Source organism: Corvus cornix, chromosome 7, assembly GCF_000738735.6.
Source record: "Corvus cornix cornix isolate S_Up_H32 chromosome 7, ASM73873v5, whole genome shotgun sequence".
NCBI classification, from domain to species: Eukaryota; Metazoa; Chordata; class Aves; order Passeriformes; family Corvidae; genus Corvus; species Corvus cornix.
This window is the reverse complement of record NC_046337.1, coordinates 38,094,424-38,108,648: the sequence shown is the minus strand read 5'-3', so window position 1 is coordinate 38,108,648 and position 14,225 is coordinate 38,094,424. Positions and strand designations below refer to the sequence as shown.

The 14,225-nt window shown below is 56.3% G+C and overlaps 2 protein-coding genes across 13 annotated transcripts in view; both read right to left on the bottom strand.

Annotated features, from left to right (window-relative positions):
• Positions 1-549: 549 nt before the first annotated feature.
• Positions 550-7,826, bottom strand: LOC104694590. Of its 2 annotated transcripts, XM_039555160.1 has the most exons (15): positions 5,615-7,808; positions 5,311-5,375; positions 5,047-5,163; positions 4,711-4,859; positions 4,298-4,445; positions 3,860-4,053; positions 3,633-3,770; positions 3,240-3,354; positions 2,930-3,067; positions 2,545-2,721; positions 2,264-2,419; positions 2,000-2,104; positions 1,492-1,594; positions 1,161-1,217; positions 550-874 (listed from the first exon to the last, which is right to left on the bottom strand). In XM_039555160.1, the coding sequence occupies exons 1-15, from the start codon at positions 5,796-5,798 to the stop codon at positions 642-644; spliced, it is 2,079 nt and encodes a 692-aa protein (XP_039411094.1). In that variant the 5' UTR covers positions 5,799-7,808; the 3' UTR covers positions 550-641. The 2 variants fall into 2 exon arrangements, with proteins under 2 accessions (XP_039411094.1, XP_039411093.1); XM_039555159.1 differs by having other exon boundaries at positions 5,047-5,375; positions 5,615-7,826.
• A 1,278-nt stretch (positions 7,827-9,104) lies between these two features.
• Positions 9,105-14,225, bottom strand: part of TRPM8 (transient receptor potential cation channel subfamily M member 8) — an 87,533-nt gene continuing 82,412 nt past the window's right edge. For 10 of the 11 annotated variants that reach the window (XM_039555156.1, XM_039555155.1, XM_019291015.3 and 7 more), the window contains 4 exons: positions 14,123-14,222; positions 12,889-12,922; positions 11,522-11,608; positions 9,105-9,941 (listed from right to left, as the gene is read on the bottom strand). In XM_039555156.1, coding sequence (XP_039411090.1) covers positions 11,558-11,608; positions 12,889-12,922; positions 14,123-14,222 — 185 coding nt within the window. In that variant the 3' untranslated portion in view covers positions 9,105-9,941; positions 11,522-11,557. The remainder of the gene's footprint in view (positions 9,942-11,521; positions 11,609-12,888; positions 12,923-14,122; positions 14,223-14,225) is intronic. The other variant, XR_002047439.3, reaches the window with a different exon arrangement.

Below are 14,225 nucleotides of genomic sequence, written 5' to 3'. Positions count from 1 at the left end.
ATTCCTCAGGCCTTCCCACCACCCCGGCCTCCTGTCCCCTCGGAGCCTCCTGCCACCCACCCCCTCACACATCCCCTCGTGCCTTCCCACTGCCTTGTCCCGTCAGGGACTCCGCAGCACCTCATCCCTTCACGGCCTCCCACCGCCCCGGCCCCTCAGGCTCTCCCCCAGCCCGGCCAAGCTGCCCGGCAGCGGCGCAGCCCCGAGGGAGCTCCAGAGGAGCCGGAGCAAGAGGCACCTCGGAGCCCTCAGCAATCCAGACAGCAACACATGGGCAGGAGGACACAGATGGCGGCTCCTGCCCGGGACAGGGCTTGGGGCCATCTCCAGGCACCAGCCTCGCAGGGATCCCTGCAGCTCTGGCCCCTCCTGCCCACCCGCTCTGTCGGCAGCGCTAAGGCTTCAGCACAGCCACCAAAGGCCAAAGGGCTTATGGCCATTTTCCCTTCCACGCTGCACTCCCGGGGGACTTGCTGAGCACAAGCACCCTTTTTCTCCTCTTCCCCTGTGCTGTGCAGACACTGGGCACCAAAAGAAAGCTCCTGGGAGTCTGTGTATTATAACACATTCTATATTCACATACTAAAGAAAAATGAAAAGAAAAAAGAGCAATCCTAAAGAAAAGGAAAATCCTTGCTGGCTCAGGTGGGCCCAGCAGACAGAGCCTCCCAGATCACCTCCACACAAGAACTCCAGAAGCGCAGGCAGCCAAGGCCCGGCAGACGAGGCCGTGTCTCCCATGCCCTGTGGAGCTGATCTTGCAGCCTCTGGACTAGGGGGTATGGACCGGTGTCCGCTATGCCAAGGGCAAACAGTGTTTGCAGAGCCAGGCTTCTGATGGCAGGGCTCACGTCTCTCCTCATATGTTCAAGGGCTGGAAGAGAGAGGAAGAGAGCCGTGGTCAGATCCCAGATCTGCAGGGACCCGAGGAGAGCGCCCTGCCAGGGCCATCCCAGCCCGCTCTTGCCATGGCCAGGAGGAGTGACCAACGGGATCAGCCCGAAGGTGCTGGCCACGAATCCCCCACGTGCCCCTGAAAGCTCTCTGTGCTCTGTGCACACCGCCCCTCGTCTGCACAGGGAGCAGAGCCCTCCGCAGCCGGGGCAGGGATTGCAGCTCGCTCTGAAAAGCCCCGGTGATGCCTTGCTGCCCTCACTCACCTAACCAGATGAAGCGGAAATCTGACGATTGCCTCCTCAAGCGCCGTGCAGCGATCTCTGGGAACACAGAGGCGGTCACGGCCCCAGCGGCACAGCTCCCTCCCAGCAGCGCTGCCAGCCCCGTGGCCACACGCTCTCCTGCCCCGGCAGGGCTCAGCCCGGGCCCTTGCCGCATCCTGACGCCCGAGGGCACGGCTGCGGGAGGGCGGCAGCGGCCCCGAGGGCAGGCGGGGCTCCACGGCCCCGGGCCCGGATCCCGCTGCCGGGGCAGCAGCCGGGGCTGGGGCCGAGCTGCGGCGGGGCGGGCAGGGGCCCCGGGCTCATAGCTCACCGATGAACCCGACGGCCGCCTCTCGCAGGGACTCCTGCGGGCTGTCCACGTAGTTGATGGCCTGGTACAGGTGCCTGGCCGCTCGGCTCCTGTCCTCTGCCAGCTGCAGAGAGCGCCAGGAGGGAAGGGTTGGCGCGGGCTCAGCCCCTTGGCCGGGCTCTCCCTGCGCCCAGCCCTGGCCTCCCCTGCCCGCACGGCCCCGAGGCCCGGCCAGCAGCCGCTGGCGCCGGGCTCTGGAGGGGGCCGAGGGCCGGCTGCTGCCCGGGGAGCCGCGGTGCCGCCCCGCACCACGGCCCAGCGGGGCCCGGGCTCCATGGGCACCCGGCTCGGGGCCAGAGGAGCCTGGAAAAGAGCCTGTGCGGCCCCGGGAAGGGAGCAGCGTGTGGGGCGCAGGCTGGCACCCCTGGGTGCAGCGGTGGGCAGGGGCACAGCTGCCAGCGCTACACACTGAGCACGACGAGCAGGGGGCTTCTCCAGGCTGCAGCTTGGGCTTCCACACCGTCCTTACCAGGCACTCGGCAAACTTCCACAGCTGCTGCTTCTTCTTCAGCGGCTTTTCGAAATCCTTCCTCTTCAGGAACTTGGCCACACAAAGCAGCGTTCCCTGAGAGGCCTGGAGAGCAGCAGAGACCCAGAGATGGCACCACAGCCCAGGGCACAGGACCCGCGTCCCTGTGCCAAGGCCAGGAGGAGGCTGCAGCCCGTGTGGCGCCAGGGCAGGAGGCAGCCGAGCCCCCTCCCAGGGGGCCCCCGGCAGCCCACGAGTCCTCACCCATGCCACATGCCGGTTCTCATCATGGCAGTGGAAGAAGAGCGGGACCAGACTCCTGCACACTTGTGTCTTCAGAGGCTTTTCTCCTTCTTCTGCCACAAGAGACATCAAAGTCCGGAAGACAGACATGGACAGCAGCTGCACCTGGCTATCATCCTGTGAGAAAAGAAGACCTCAGCATCAGCTGCTCCGGGCCCACCAGGGCACAGGCCTGAAAATCCCCAGGGCACAAAGTGTCCGGGAGGCACCCAGTGGCTGTGGCTGAGGACACCGAGCCTTACGTTGTCAAAGAGTGGCAGGAGTGCCTCAGCCAGCTGCAGGGCAATGGGGTGTGGTATTGGGGCGCCATTATACGTAAGCAGACTGCTGAGTACAATGATGCTCATCCCAACCACGTCGCTGGCATTTTCCCGCAGGAGCTTCACAAGGCTTTCAGTCAGGCTCCACGTTCTTTCGGCCTGTGTGGAACACAAGGCTGTGCAGCCTCACCCTGCTGCCGCAGGGCCCAGTGGCCAAAGGGCTGTCCGAAGCACTCGGGCAGCTGAGCCGGGAGGCAGGAGAGCTGGGAGCAGCTGCCTCAGCGCCCAAAGCCCAGCCAAGCCCAAGGGACTGCATTCCCCAGCCCCACGGTGCCAAGCGCAGCTTCAGCCGCTGCCCCCTTCTCACCATCGAGGGATCGTCCCTGAGCACGAGGAGGGCCCTGAGTGCCAGGCGACGCATCTGTCTGCGCTCGCTCTGCAGGTATTTTGATGAGATCTCCACAACACTGCCACCACATTCCCTCAAGTCCAGGCACTTGAGCACCTGAAAGACACAGGGCAGTGACAGGGGAGCCGGCCAGCAGGAGCCCAGAACCGCCCAGGGCTGGGCCCAGGCAGCAGCGCAGGGCGTGGGCACCGTCCCAGGCAGCTGCGGCTGCGAGAGGGCAGAGAGCTGGGAGGCAGCTCAGCGAGGCAGCGCTGGCCGTCAGTCTCACCTCCACAAGGAACGCCAGGGCAGGCAGATCCCACTTTGGCTCCACCCTGCTGAGCAGCTCAAGGAGGTGGTGTGCGATCCGGGAACAAAAGGGTATGGATGCACAGTGCATCTCCCTGCAAGTGGAAAAAGGAACCAAGAGCCTGAGCTGGGGGGGAAACCTCTCCCAGGACTGACTCACAGAGGTCTCGTCTTTCTTTCCCCACCACCCTGCCAGGGGACTTGGGCCCTCTGGAAGGCGGCTGCTCCTGGGCACCCTCCTCTCCCGGCCTTTCCTGGTCAGCTCAGCCGTCCCTCAGTGACGAGACCCTCTGGCCCACGACCACGGGGACTGTGGGGGGCACCCCGGGCAAAGGGCACAAATGTCGGGGCAGCGGGGAGTAGGGGCTCTCACCTGGCCAGCAGAGCCACTGCATAGGGGTGGGTGTCAGCACAGAGCAGCACATCCCAGCCACGCTTGCATTGCACTGCCACCACCACATGCTCATACTCCAGTCGGCAGAGCAGAACCTTCAAGGTCTGCACTGCAAACCTGTGTGCAGAGCAAAGCCCAGGTCATGTTGTGGGCACTGGCTCCTGCCCTGGGGACATGGCAGGGACAGGAGGACTGGCATGGAGCACCTGCTGGGCTCGGTGGGAAGGTCGTGTTCCTCCTGGCATAGTCTCCACAAGTTATCGACCTTCTCTGTCATCTCCACTGTACTGAAGAACACTTGGGAGAGCAGATGCACAAAGAGGTGGGGAAAAAACACCCTGGGTGTCACTACACGTGGGCAACAGGACACCTGGAGGATCTTCCACGTCACCACAGTTGCCTGCAAAGGACAAACCACCTCAAGACAGCGCTCACTGCTGAGGCGTCCATGTGGCAGGGCCCGAGCGTGGAAGGGGAGGCCAGGGGAGACGCAGGGGGAGCACCGGGCCTGGTGTCCCTGAACCTGCCCCTAGCCCAGGTTTCAGCCCAGCGCCTGAGGCAGGGAGACGCAGTGGGCGAAGGAGGATGGGGAGCTGCTGGAGCGGCGACCTGGGGGCGAGCAAAAGCCGGTTCCAGAAACTCACAGCCAGGGCAAAGACATCTGTGTTGTCCCCGTCGGAGGTGCGTGTGCTGTGCTCTGGCCAGCTCCCCAGCACATCGAGGAGCAGCAGCAGCACCGGCTCCGCAGTTACGGGCGAGGACATGATGGTCTTCCACACGGTCGTAGCAGCTCTGCAGGGCAAGCATTCTGTGTCAAGGGAGTCTCAGCCACCAGCCCACCGCCCCTTGCCGGCAGCACCCAGGCAGCCCATCCCTGTAGGAACTGGCCCCTGAGGGAGCCTGAGGGAGGGAGCATGGAAGCAGGCTCCGGGGCTGACATGCCAGGGCTGGGAAATGGAGGAGCCAGAGGGCCCTGGACTCTCTGTTTGTCAGACACCTGGGACAGGCTCCGCAGGGTGATGGGCTGGTGAGCCCTGTGGGCAGGTGGGCCCCATACCTGTCACATGATGGGGCCACACGCAGCAGAGTTATCCCCACATCGGCTGGGTGTGCCTCAGCCAGCTCCAGCAGGGTCCTGTCCAGACTCTGCTCATCAGACTCATTGGCCATGAGCCACTGGTGGATGTCCCTGACCATGGCGGGCACCTGGAGAAGGCACGGGGAGAGTTGGAAAGCTGCCAGAGGGAGTAATGTCCCCGGCTTCCCCAGAGAAGTGCTGCCCTTCCCACTACACTGCGATGGACACAAAGGCTTGCAGTGAGTGACCAGCGGGCACAGCTTGGGGGGCCAAACCATTCCTGGGGGAAAAGAATCATGGCCACAGGCTGCTTACTTGCTTTGCAACAGAGACACTCCTCTGCACAAGCAAATCCAGCATGGCAGCACTGGTGTCGGTGCTGTAGACGTCACAGTTTTCCATGGACCCAGTGCCCATGATGCTGGTCTCTTCCTGCCAAACGCACTCGATGAATTTGCAAGTCACCAGCAGGAGAACAAAGGACAGGGAGGAGAGGGATGTTCCATGGGGTGCTCCAAGGGCGGTGCTCGGCTGAGCAGCGACAGCAGGCCCAGCCCAGGTGGGGATGGCTGCAGGTACCTGCGCTGCTCTGCGGAAGCGGCCGTGGGCACCGTTCTGCTCTTGTGTTCGGTCCAGGGCTGCATCTGGCAAAGAGCGAGCGCAGCCAGAGCTGAGGGGCTGCAGGAGAGGCCGGAGAACGCAGCCCAGCCCTGCGCTGCCCAGACAGGGACAGCTCCAGGATAGCCAGGGGATGGAGCACGGCTGCTGCAGCCCCTCTTCTGTCCTGTCCATGGGCATGTTCCCAGGGGATGGGACGTGATGGGATGGGATTGGGCCAAGCTGTCTGCAGGCAGCAGCCCTGTGGCCCAGCTCTGCCACTCACCCTCCTGCGGCAGCTGGAACTGCTCCACCTCTGCAGGCTGCTCTTCTGGGGCAGCTCCAGGGCCTTCTTCCTCCTCCTCCACCCAGGCCAGCTTGGGCACGATCGGGGGTCTCTGCTCCATGTCACCAATGGGATTTAAGGTGACTTCCTGGAGAGAGATCTCAGAAGAGCTCTGACTCATCATGTTCCGCAGTCGTGCCTTGAAGGCACCCGCAAGACAGAAGTTTTGGGAATGCCACAGGACAGCAAGTCCTGCCCTCTGGTCTCGAGGGCTCCTGCTACAATGACAGGAGACTCCTCGTCAAGGATAGTGGTCAGCAAAGCCAACGGTCTTGCCTCGAGGGCACCGGCCACAGGGATGGGAGGTGCCTCAGAAAAGCTCTGGGGCACCAAATCCCACGGTCTGCCCTCGAGGGCACCTGCAGAGAAGCCTCGGGAAGGCCACAGGTCACCAAGTCCCGTGGTCTGGCCTCGAGGTCACCTGCAGGAATAACGCTTCGGAAAAGCTCCGGGTCAGCAAGGAAAGCGTGCGCTGTGCGGGGGCTCCTCACGGCACCGCTCTGTCCCGTCCTGTCCCGTCGCGTGCTCCGAGCACTGTGGCGTGGCCGCGTCGCCGCCAGCCCCGATGTCAGCACGTGTCACAAAGGGCCCTGGGACACCCTGTCCCGTTCCACCCCATGGTGGCCATGCTGCACCGTGTCACAAAGGGCCCTTGCACACGCTGCCACCTGCCCTGGGGCCACCCCCAGCCCAGGCCAAGTGGCCCAGGTTGGAAGGAATCCCTTGTCCCAAGTGTCTAAGGCAGCCCGACAGGAACTTTAGCATCGGCTCCAGCCATAAGCAAGCGCTCCCCTGCTCTGCGGGCTCGGGGCAGCACCAGGAGCCCCCACGGCTGCCACCGCAGCCACCGCGGGAAGGGCTCGGGGTCTTCCACAGAAGCTGGCACGGCCTCCTTGGGACACGTCCCGGCCGGTGGCCATCCTAAAGCCGGAGCTGTGACACAGACAAGGAACGTGTGGGCCTGGGCCCGAATGCTGCTCTGAGCCCTGGGGCCGGGGGAGCGCTGGAATCAGCAGGTGTGGCAGAGTCCCCTCCGAAGCAGACCTGCCACCCCCTGAGCCCTGGCAGCGCTGGTGCCCGTCTCCTGCCCCAGAGACCTGTGCCCCCGGGGGCTTCTGTGCCAGAGGGCAGCCAAAGCCAAGGTGCACTGGGGTCTGTGCTCCTTCCTGCAGGGGGCTGTTGGCAATGCATGCTATCTGTCAGATGATGTTGCTACTTCCTGGAGTGAAGTTTTTCATGCAAGGGATTAGCAGTAGCACAAAAACACCAAGAGCTGCTGAGGTTCAGAGGATGATGAGATTACAAAGAGACACTGTGAAGTTTCTTTGTACTTTCCTGACTGTCTTTCTTGCATTCTCAAAAAAAAAAAAAAGCAGCAGAATCCTAAGTTTATTGCAGTGCTTGCTATGGGTCCAGCTGAGGTCAACAAGTGCTATGCAGTGCATTGGGAACATGCAGAGGACAGGGATAACTCTTGGAGAACAAAAGATTCTGTATCTCTGATAATGGCCACCACCTGGAAGGTGCAGTCAAGGAAAGTGCTAGAAGCAGACTTGCTCTTTTTGTGCACATTGCCGTACGCACTCTGCTGCTGTTTCTGTGGTGTCCAGAGCCGCTTTGGCAGCACTGACTCAGCAGCCCTGCTCGAGGAGACATCGCCGCCCTCCCCATGGTGGCAGCAGCTGTGCGGGCCCAGAGCTCTGTGTCGAGGGGCCTCGGTCACAGCTCCGTGGCCTGGGCAGCCGCGGGGGCCCGGGCTGGCCGCCAGCCCTGCCTCTGCCCACTGCCCCTTCTTGGCAGCAGCCAGGGGCCGTGCCCCAGCAGGGCTCCCTTTTCGCTCCTTGAAGGTGTTGACACCAAATACTGGGCGATGGAGGAGTCAGGGCTCCACAGCCCCAGGGCCCGCTGCCGGGGCAGCAGCCGGGGCGGGGAGGGGCCCCGGGCTTGTGGCTCACCCATGAACCTGGTGGCCGCCTCTCGCAGGGACTCCTGCAGGCTCGCCAGGTACTCGATGGCCTGGTACAGGTGCCTGGCCGCTCGGCTCCTGTCCTCTGCCAGCTGCAGAGAGCGCCAGGAGGGAAGGGTTGGCGCGGGCTCAGCCCCTTGGCCGGGCGCTCCCTGTGCCCAGCCCTGGCCTCCCCTGCCCGCACGGCCCCGAGGCCCGGCCAGCAGCCGCTGGCGCCGGGCTCTGGAGGGGGCCGAGGGCCGGCTGCTGCCCGGGGAGCCGCGGTGCCGCCCCGCGCCACGGCCCAGCGGGGCCCGGGCTCCATGGGCACCCGGCTCGGGGCCAGAGGAGCCTGGAGAAGAGCCTGTGCGGCCCCGGGAAGGGAGCAGCGTGTGGGGCGCAGGCTGGCACCCCTGGGTGCAGCAGTGGACACGTACTGACTTCAGAATTTAGTCCTTACAGAACATTGTTTCACAGTTACATTCACACATTTACAAGAGAACAGATCTCTAGAGCTATGGGCAATCACACAGCAGGTTTTATATAGGGAAGGAGTGAACTAAAAGCACAATTTTCACATCAAATACCTATGAGTGATATGGGAAAATAACTTCTGTAAAGGAAACTTATCTCAAGAATTTATGATGCAAGGTAACTGGCATGTGAATCAATGAAAGCCCAGCTCCTTTCCTTCAACTTTTCAGCAGGAAAACACAAATACTTCCACCTGTAAACTATTACCACTGCTATTGGTAGTGCTGGATCCCCCAGGATCATGTCATGCACAGCATACAGTACAGTTGGGTCATGCCATGCAGTGAGAAAAGAGCAGCAACCTCTCTGATATTATCATAAGGATTTAAAGCTAGCAGAGAGTATCCAAAGAAGAGCATGAAAATGATGAAGGGACAAGAAGGGAAGCTGTATGAGGAACAGCTGAGGTCAGTGTGCTTGTTCAGCTTGGAGAGGAGGAGGAGGAGGATGAGACAGAGAGGAGACCTGATCATGGCCTGCATCTTCCTCCCGAGGGACAGCTCCGATCTCTGCTCTCTGAGACAGGGACAGCACCCAGGGAACGGCTGGAGCTGTGCCAGGGCAGGGTGAGATTGAATCTCAGGGAAAGGCTCTGCCCCCAGAGGGTGCTGGGCACTGCCCAGGCTCCCCAGGGAATGGGCACGGCCCCGAGGCTGCCAGAGCTCCAGGAGCGTTTGGGCAGCGCTGCCAGGGATGCCCAGGGTGGGGTTGGTGGGGGGTCTGTGCAGGGCCAGGGGTTGGATCAGTGATCCTTGTGTGGGTCCTTTCAGCTCTGGAGAGTATGATTCCGTGATTCCTAGACACTGGGAACGAAGACTGATACAATGCTTTACCATGTAAATAAATGACATCTATAGTGCCTTCAGTTGGCTGTGCCCTCAAGTTATACCACACAAAGTGTGACAAAATTCAGCTGCTACCTTAGACAGCACAAAGAGTCACCTCACCATATCAAGCATTGCACTATTTAAAGCTTCCAGCAATATCTTCTCCATTTCCAAATGCAAACACATCAGCAGACAGATGTTGGGAAAGTCAAATGAATTTCAGCATTTCCAGGATACAAATTATCACTAAAGAAACCAGCAAGGATTGCACACAAGGCCTTTGGCAACACTTCCTAGATGAATTCAAGTCTCTCCCATGCAGGGCTGTTAATAGTTGAGCTGCTGCACGGTTCCAGGTAGAGTGGCAACAAGTCCACAGTGGTCATGTAGAGTCTGAAATAAGGATGCAGGGTTGGATCAAGGGCTTTCCTCGGGGGAATGATTCCGAAATCCACAGCATTCTGGCACGCCAGCATTCCAGACCTCAGCAGGTCTGACAGACAGCCCACGCAAGGAACAAGCGCGATCTGGCTACTACAGGACGGAATGGGGAGGGAGATGGATTCACCCAGACAAGCAATTAGTGCCTGAAGGAAACCCATGCATGGGCCCCTTTGAGTGAAATGGAAAAGCAAAGGGATTTTGGCAACAGCAGCAGAACTCTTGGAAATAGGAGTGCTTTGCAACAGCAGCTTACAGGGACTAATTGCTGCCACTGGACATTAGGGCAGATGAAAAGAAGAAGAGTTTGGGTAACGTGGGAATCCTGCCGGAGATAAGCAGTCATCTCCTGTTTCACCACCACCTTGCAACAAGCAGAAAGGGCTGTTTGATCAACAAAAATCAAAGTAGCAAGCAAATCCTGCTGATTCCTGCTGAGACACTGACACACTGGTGCCTCCGTTACCGTCTGCTTGGGGGTTACTGCCAGCTCCGAGCAATTTTCTTCATGAATTGGTACCTGTGTGAGCAACAGAAAGAATTGGAGAATAGAGAGCTCCCAGCCCACCTCAAGGCTTTGCTTTCATCCTCACAACATGAGCTCAGGTGACTGGATGCCTTGTTGCAACTCTTGGGCTCCAGGAGCTCTTTGCAGCACTGATCCAGCACACAGCGTTTTGCTGGAGGAGCAGAGACACCATCAGAAGCAAAAGCAAAAGAAACACCTGCATGAAAAGCACCTGTAAGGGCCATCTTCCCTGAGAGGGTGCTGAGGCCCTGGCACAGGCTGCCCAGAGCAGCTGTGGCTGCCCCTGGATCCCTGGCAGTGTCCAAGGGCGAACTGGATGAACCTGGTCTAGTGGAAGGTGTCCCTGCCCATGGCAGAGAGTGGAACTAGGTGAGCTTTAAGGTCCCTTCCAACCCAAACCATTCTGGGATTTTAGGATTCTTTTGACAGCACTATTATCTATAATGAGAGGTCTTTTCCACAAGCTCCATTATAAACCAATGTCCCCTTTCCCAGGCTACGCCACTGTATCTAATTACAACCACTTTTCCAGCCTCACTGCAGCTCCCTTTGACCTGAGCTGGCACTCTTAGAGCAACATTGGACTAAACGGCCTCCAGAATTCCACTATTCTACAGTCTACGGAACTTGGAGTGCAGGGCATCCTAGAACCAGCCCAGGAACTGGTGATCTTTGTAGATTTTATTAGGTGGTTGCAAGTCATTCATGACTAAATGGAACTCAGGTCAAGTGAGTATTCAATTCTCCCAGGGAAATGGTGAGACAGCTGACTGGGGAATGCTTGGCACAGGTTTAAGTTCTGTTGGACAAAACCTCTTTGTGGAAGAAGGAGCCAGGCCCCAATGTCCAGGCTGATCAAGTTGTTCCAGGTTATCTTGCTCAACAGTTACACTTCTTAACCTGCTGTCTCTAAGGGTGACAGTGTTCTCTGCATCCATCTGTATTCTGTTTGCCTTTCACATCCCACCAGTACCTTTGGCTCCAAGCCAGTTCTTCCACACAACTGGAGGCAAAAGGACACAAAGCTCATGACCAGACACTCAACTGGACCAGAAACTTTGGATCAGCTATTCACACTGCAGCTTATTGTACAGGACACGGGAAGGCTACAGCAATCCAGCCTAACGGCCCACTTGGGTAGTGGGAAAATAAACCTTATTCCTGCCCTCACTTCTGTCTTTTCTATTTGGGTTGCCTGTTCTTTAGAGTTAAAAGGGTACCAAGGGCAAAAGATCCAGCACAGCATTCCTCATTTTGTAGAGGGCCTCCAGCACAAAGACAACTAAAATAACCTTGGGTTAGTCACAGTTTTTGAAAGGCAAAGAAGCAAAATAAGGTATTTTAAACTGTGCCAAAAACTGATAGAAACCCCAAATGGAAAATGGTACTTTTCAGGAAGAGAAACACAAACGAGGAATAGACTTTGGGTCTCCTTCCTTCCCAGTATCAGACAATACAAATACAAGCATCAACAATTAATACTAACTCTTCCTCCAAAGCCACACCAATTTAACACCACAAATGCTGGTAAACTTTTTTCAGGGCTGAGAAGGGATTTAAAGAGGGCTTACCCTGCTCTGGTAGCTGCTCTTGGATTTCAGCTGCACTCATTTAATTTTACTGGAAATCTCTTTCAGAAGGCCTTTCAAATCAGAGAGCTTAAAAAAAAGAAGAAGGAGGTTATTATTTTTGTGAAGTCCATCTAGCTGAAGGAAAGCAATGCTAATGAGTAACATAAGTAACGAGTAATTGCCTCTCCAAATATCACACCAAATACAGGAGTGCTCAAAAGGACACTCCCAATTAGCATGTTCATCAGGGTAATTAATGCAGCAAGCCCTGATGCCTCTGTATTTTAGTGAGTTAACCAGCAGTTACCAGAAGAGAGAAGCAAGAGATGGGTATTTATTTTCAGGAGAGAATCAAGGTTAGCAGATCTCCTTTCAGTTTCAAGAGCCGCAGACTCACTCGCCATTTCCCTTTCAGTCTGGGAAGCAAGCTATATTTTGCAATCTAAATTATTTGACAGCAGTCAAAACACTTGGAAGCATGTGTGGGTCTTTTCACCTGTGAGCTTCTCAAAAGTCTGTTCTCCATATCAAAGCCACTCCCCACTTCAGAGGCCAAATATGTATGATTCAATCAAGCCTCAGAAAAACACCCATTGTGAATGTCTTTTCAGCATCACAGTCATAAAAAGAGTATTTGTATGACAATTCTGAGAACATACTCTCTGGTAGATTGGTAGCTTTATATTGCCTAATTACCCCATGCCTACAGCACCAGAAGCTAAACTTGACAGACACCTTTGGGAAGGGGACCTTTCCAGTGTCTGACACCCCTTCTTCCCATCAGTGTTTTCATGGGCCTGTTACACAGCCTAATGATGCAGTTTTACTCTAAGATGGAAATTGCTTTTATTCTGTTCCATTCCACAGTCAATACTGAGAAACACTCCTCCAGTGCTAAGCAAGTGTCTTTCTACTTCATTTTCCAGCACAGTATGAAGCTCTCGTGGCTTGGAAGGGATCTTACAGCTCGCTGTGTCCCACCCCTGCTGTGGGCAGGGACACAGGCTGCTCCAAGCCCTGTCCAGCCTGGCCTTGGACACTTCCAAGAATCCAGGGGCAGCCACAGCTTTCCCTGGGCAACCTGTGCCAGGGCCTCGCCACCCTCAAAGCCAAGAATTTCTTCCCAATATCTCATCTAAACCTGCTCTCAAAATTCAAAACCATTCCCTCTTGTCCTAATCCCTACGTGCCCTACACATTCCTACCACGGAATCGAAGCAGCACGATAAAAAATCCCAATTAAATTGGGTCCTCGTGACAATAACAAAGACTGCACATGGCTCTGGGAGGCTCATTTTCCTTGCCATGGCACACCCCCTGCTTTAGCAGAGAATCACGTTCCCCAGAGCAATCTGAGACAGAAGTACCTTTGCATCCAGTTGTCTAAATCGATGCACCATCCTAAAAGCAGAAGGAGAACACGGAGCAAAGGGATCAGTCTGGATACCAAGGAAAACTTGGCGAACTACCGTGCCCCAACTCCCCCCACTGTCCCATCCTCCCCCAGAGGCAGGGCTGCACGTGACTGGCATCATTTTTATTACAAGTAAATGAACTAACACCATTAATTACTAATAGTAGGATGCTCTCCCATTTTTCTTCTCAAGGTACTTTTGCTTCCAGTACCAAAGAGACGTTTTTGGTATTTGTTTGGCTTCTTAGCCAATGCTACGTGTCTCTGGGTAGTCTTAACCTCAGCACTTATTTGTGGACAGCAATGTTCATGCCCACAGACATGGAAGGGCGTGGTTTTTCTTGCCCATTCCTATCAGCTCTCTCTCTTTGATTAAGGGAAATACTCAAGCTGCTGGAAGTTAGCAAAGTTCAGGAATCACACAGAGCAGGTTCTGTAGCAGTGTTCTGTTTCCTTACTTTCTTTCTGTTTCTTTTTTCTCTTCTATTATTACTCTGAAAACACTGAGACAGATCCCAAAGATAATGTTTTCATGAGCTGGCAGTCGAAGAAACATCAAAGTCTAAGTCTCCCAGCTTCAAATACCAAGATTCCAAAGAGCCTTCTCCCCTCCTCTGAGGTCTTCCCTACTCATGCTACTAAGTACAGATCTCCATCTGGATTACTGCTGTGGGAATGTCTGATATTCCAAGCCTAATGGTAAACATTCTCTGCTAGCTGTATAATCACAGAATTCTATAGGTTGGAAAAGATTGGGTCCAACCATTCCCCCAGCACTGCCAATTCCACCACTAACTCGTGTCCCCAGGTGTCACATCCACGCGGCTTTTAAACCCCCGCCCCGAGATGGGGGTTCCACCACTGCCTTGGGCAGCCTGTTCCAGGGCTGGACAACCCTTTCCATAAAGAACTTTTTCCTGATATCCAGCCTCAACTAATGCTACAGAAGAGTCAGCTGTAGCAGTGCTTCCCAGGATGAGATCTCAAGACACCACGGGAAGACATTTTCTTCTCTGCAGCAGACATAAAAGCGCCACCGTGTTGCTTCAGAACTAAAAAGCACATTTATGCCGAGTTTATTGACTTACTCCTTAGTTTGTAAACATTTAGAGCTGCTAAAAACTCGCCTTCACTAGAAGTGTTCAAGAGAAAATGAAGAGGATGAGAACAAAGAAGGGTAGACTTACTCTTCTGATGAATCATTTGCTTTTGTATTGATTTTGACAAGGTAATTTTCCTTCATGACAGCTTCCCATGCCAGGATTTCATTGTCCTCATTTCTTGAGCCTG

What these genes read in the sequence shown, in the direction of transcription:
- LOC104694590 (XM_039555159.1), bottom strand. Translation starts at nt 5,798, where the DNA reads ATGATGAGTCAGAGCTCTTCTGAGATCTCTCTCCAGGAAGTCACCTTA. An exon ending in GTGGCCCCATCATGTGACAG is followed by an intron (nt 4,446 to 4,710) that starts GTATGGGGCCCA and finishes CTTGCCCTGCAG; the next exon opens with AGCTGCTACGACCGTGTGGA. An exon ending in GGAAGTTTGCCGAGTGCCTG is followed by an intron (nt 1,595 to 1,999) that starts GTAAGGACGGTG and finishes CGCTCTCTGCAG; the next exon opens with CTGGCAGAGGACAGGAGCCG.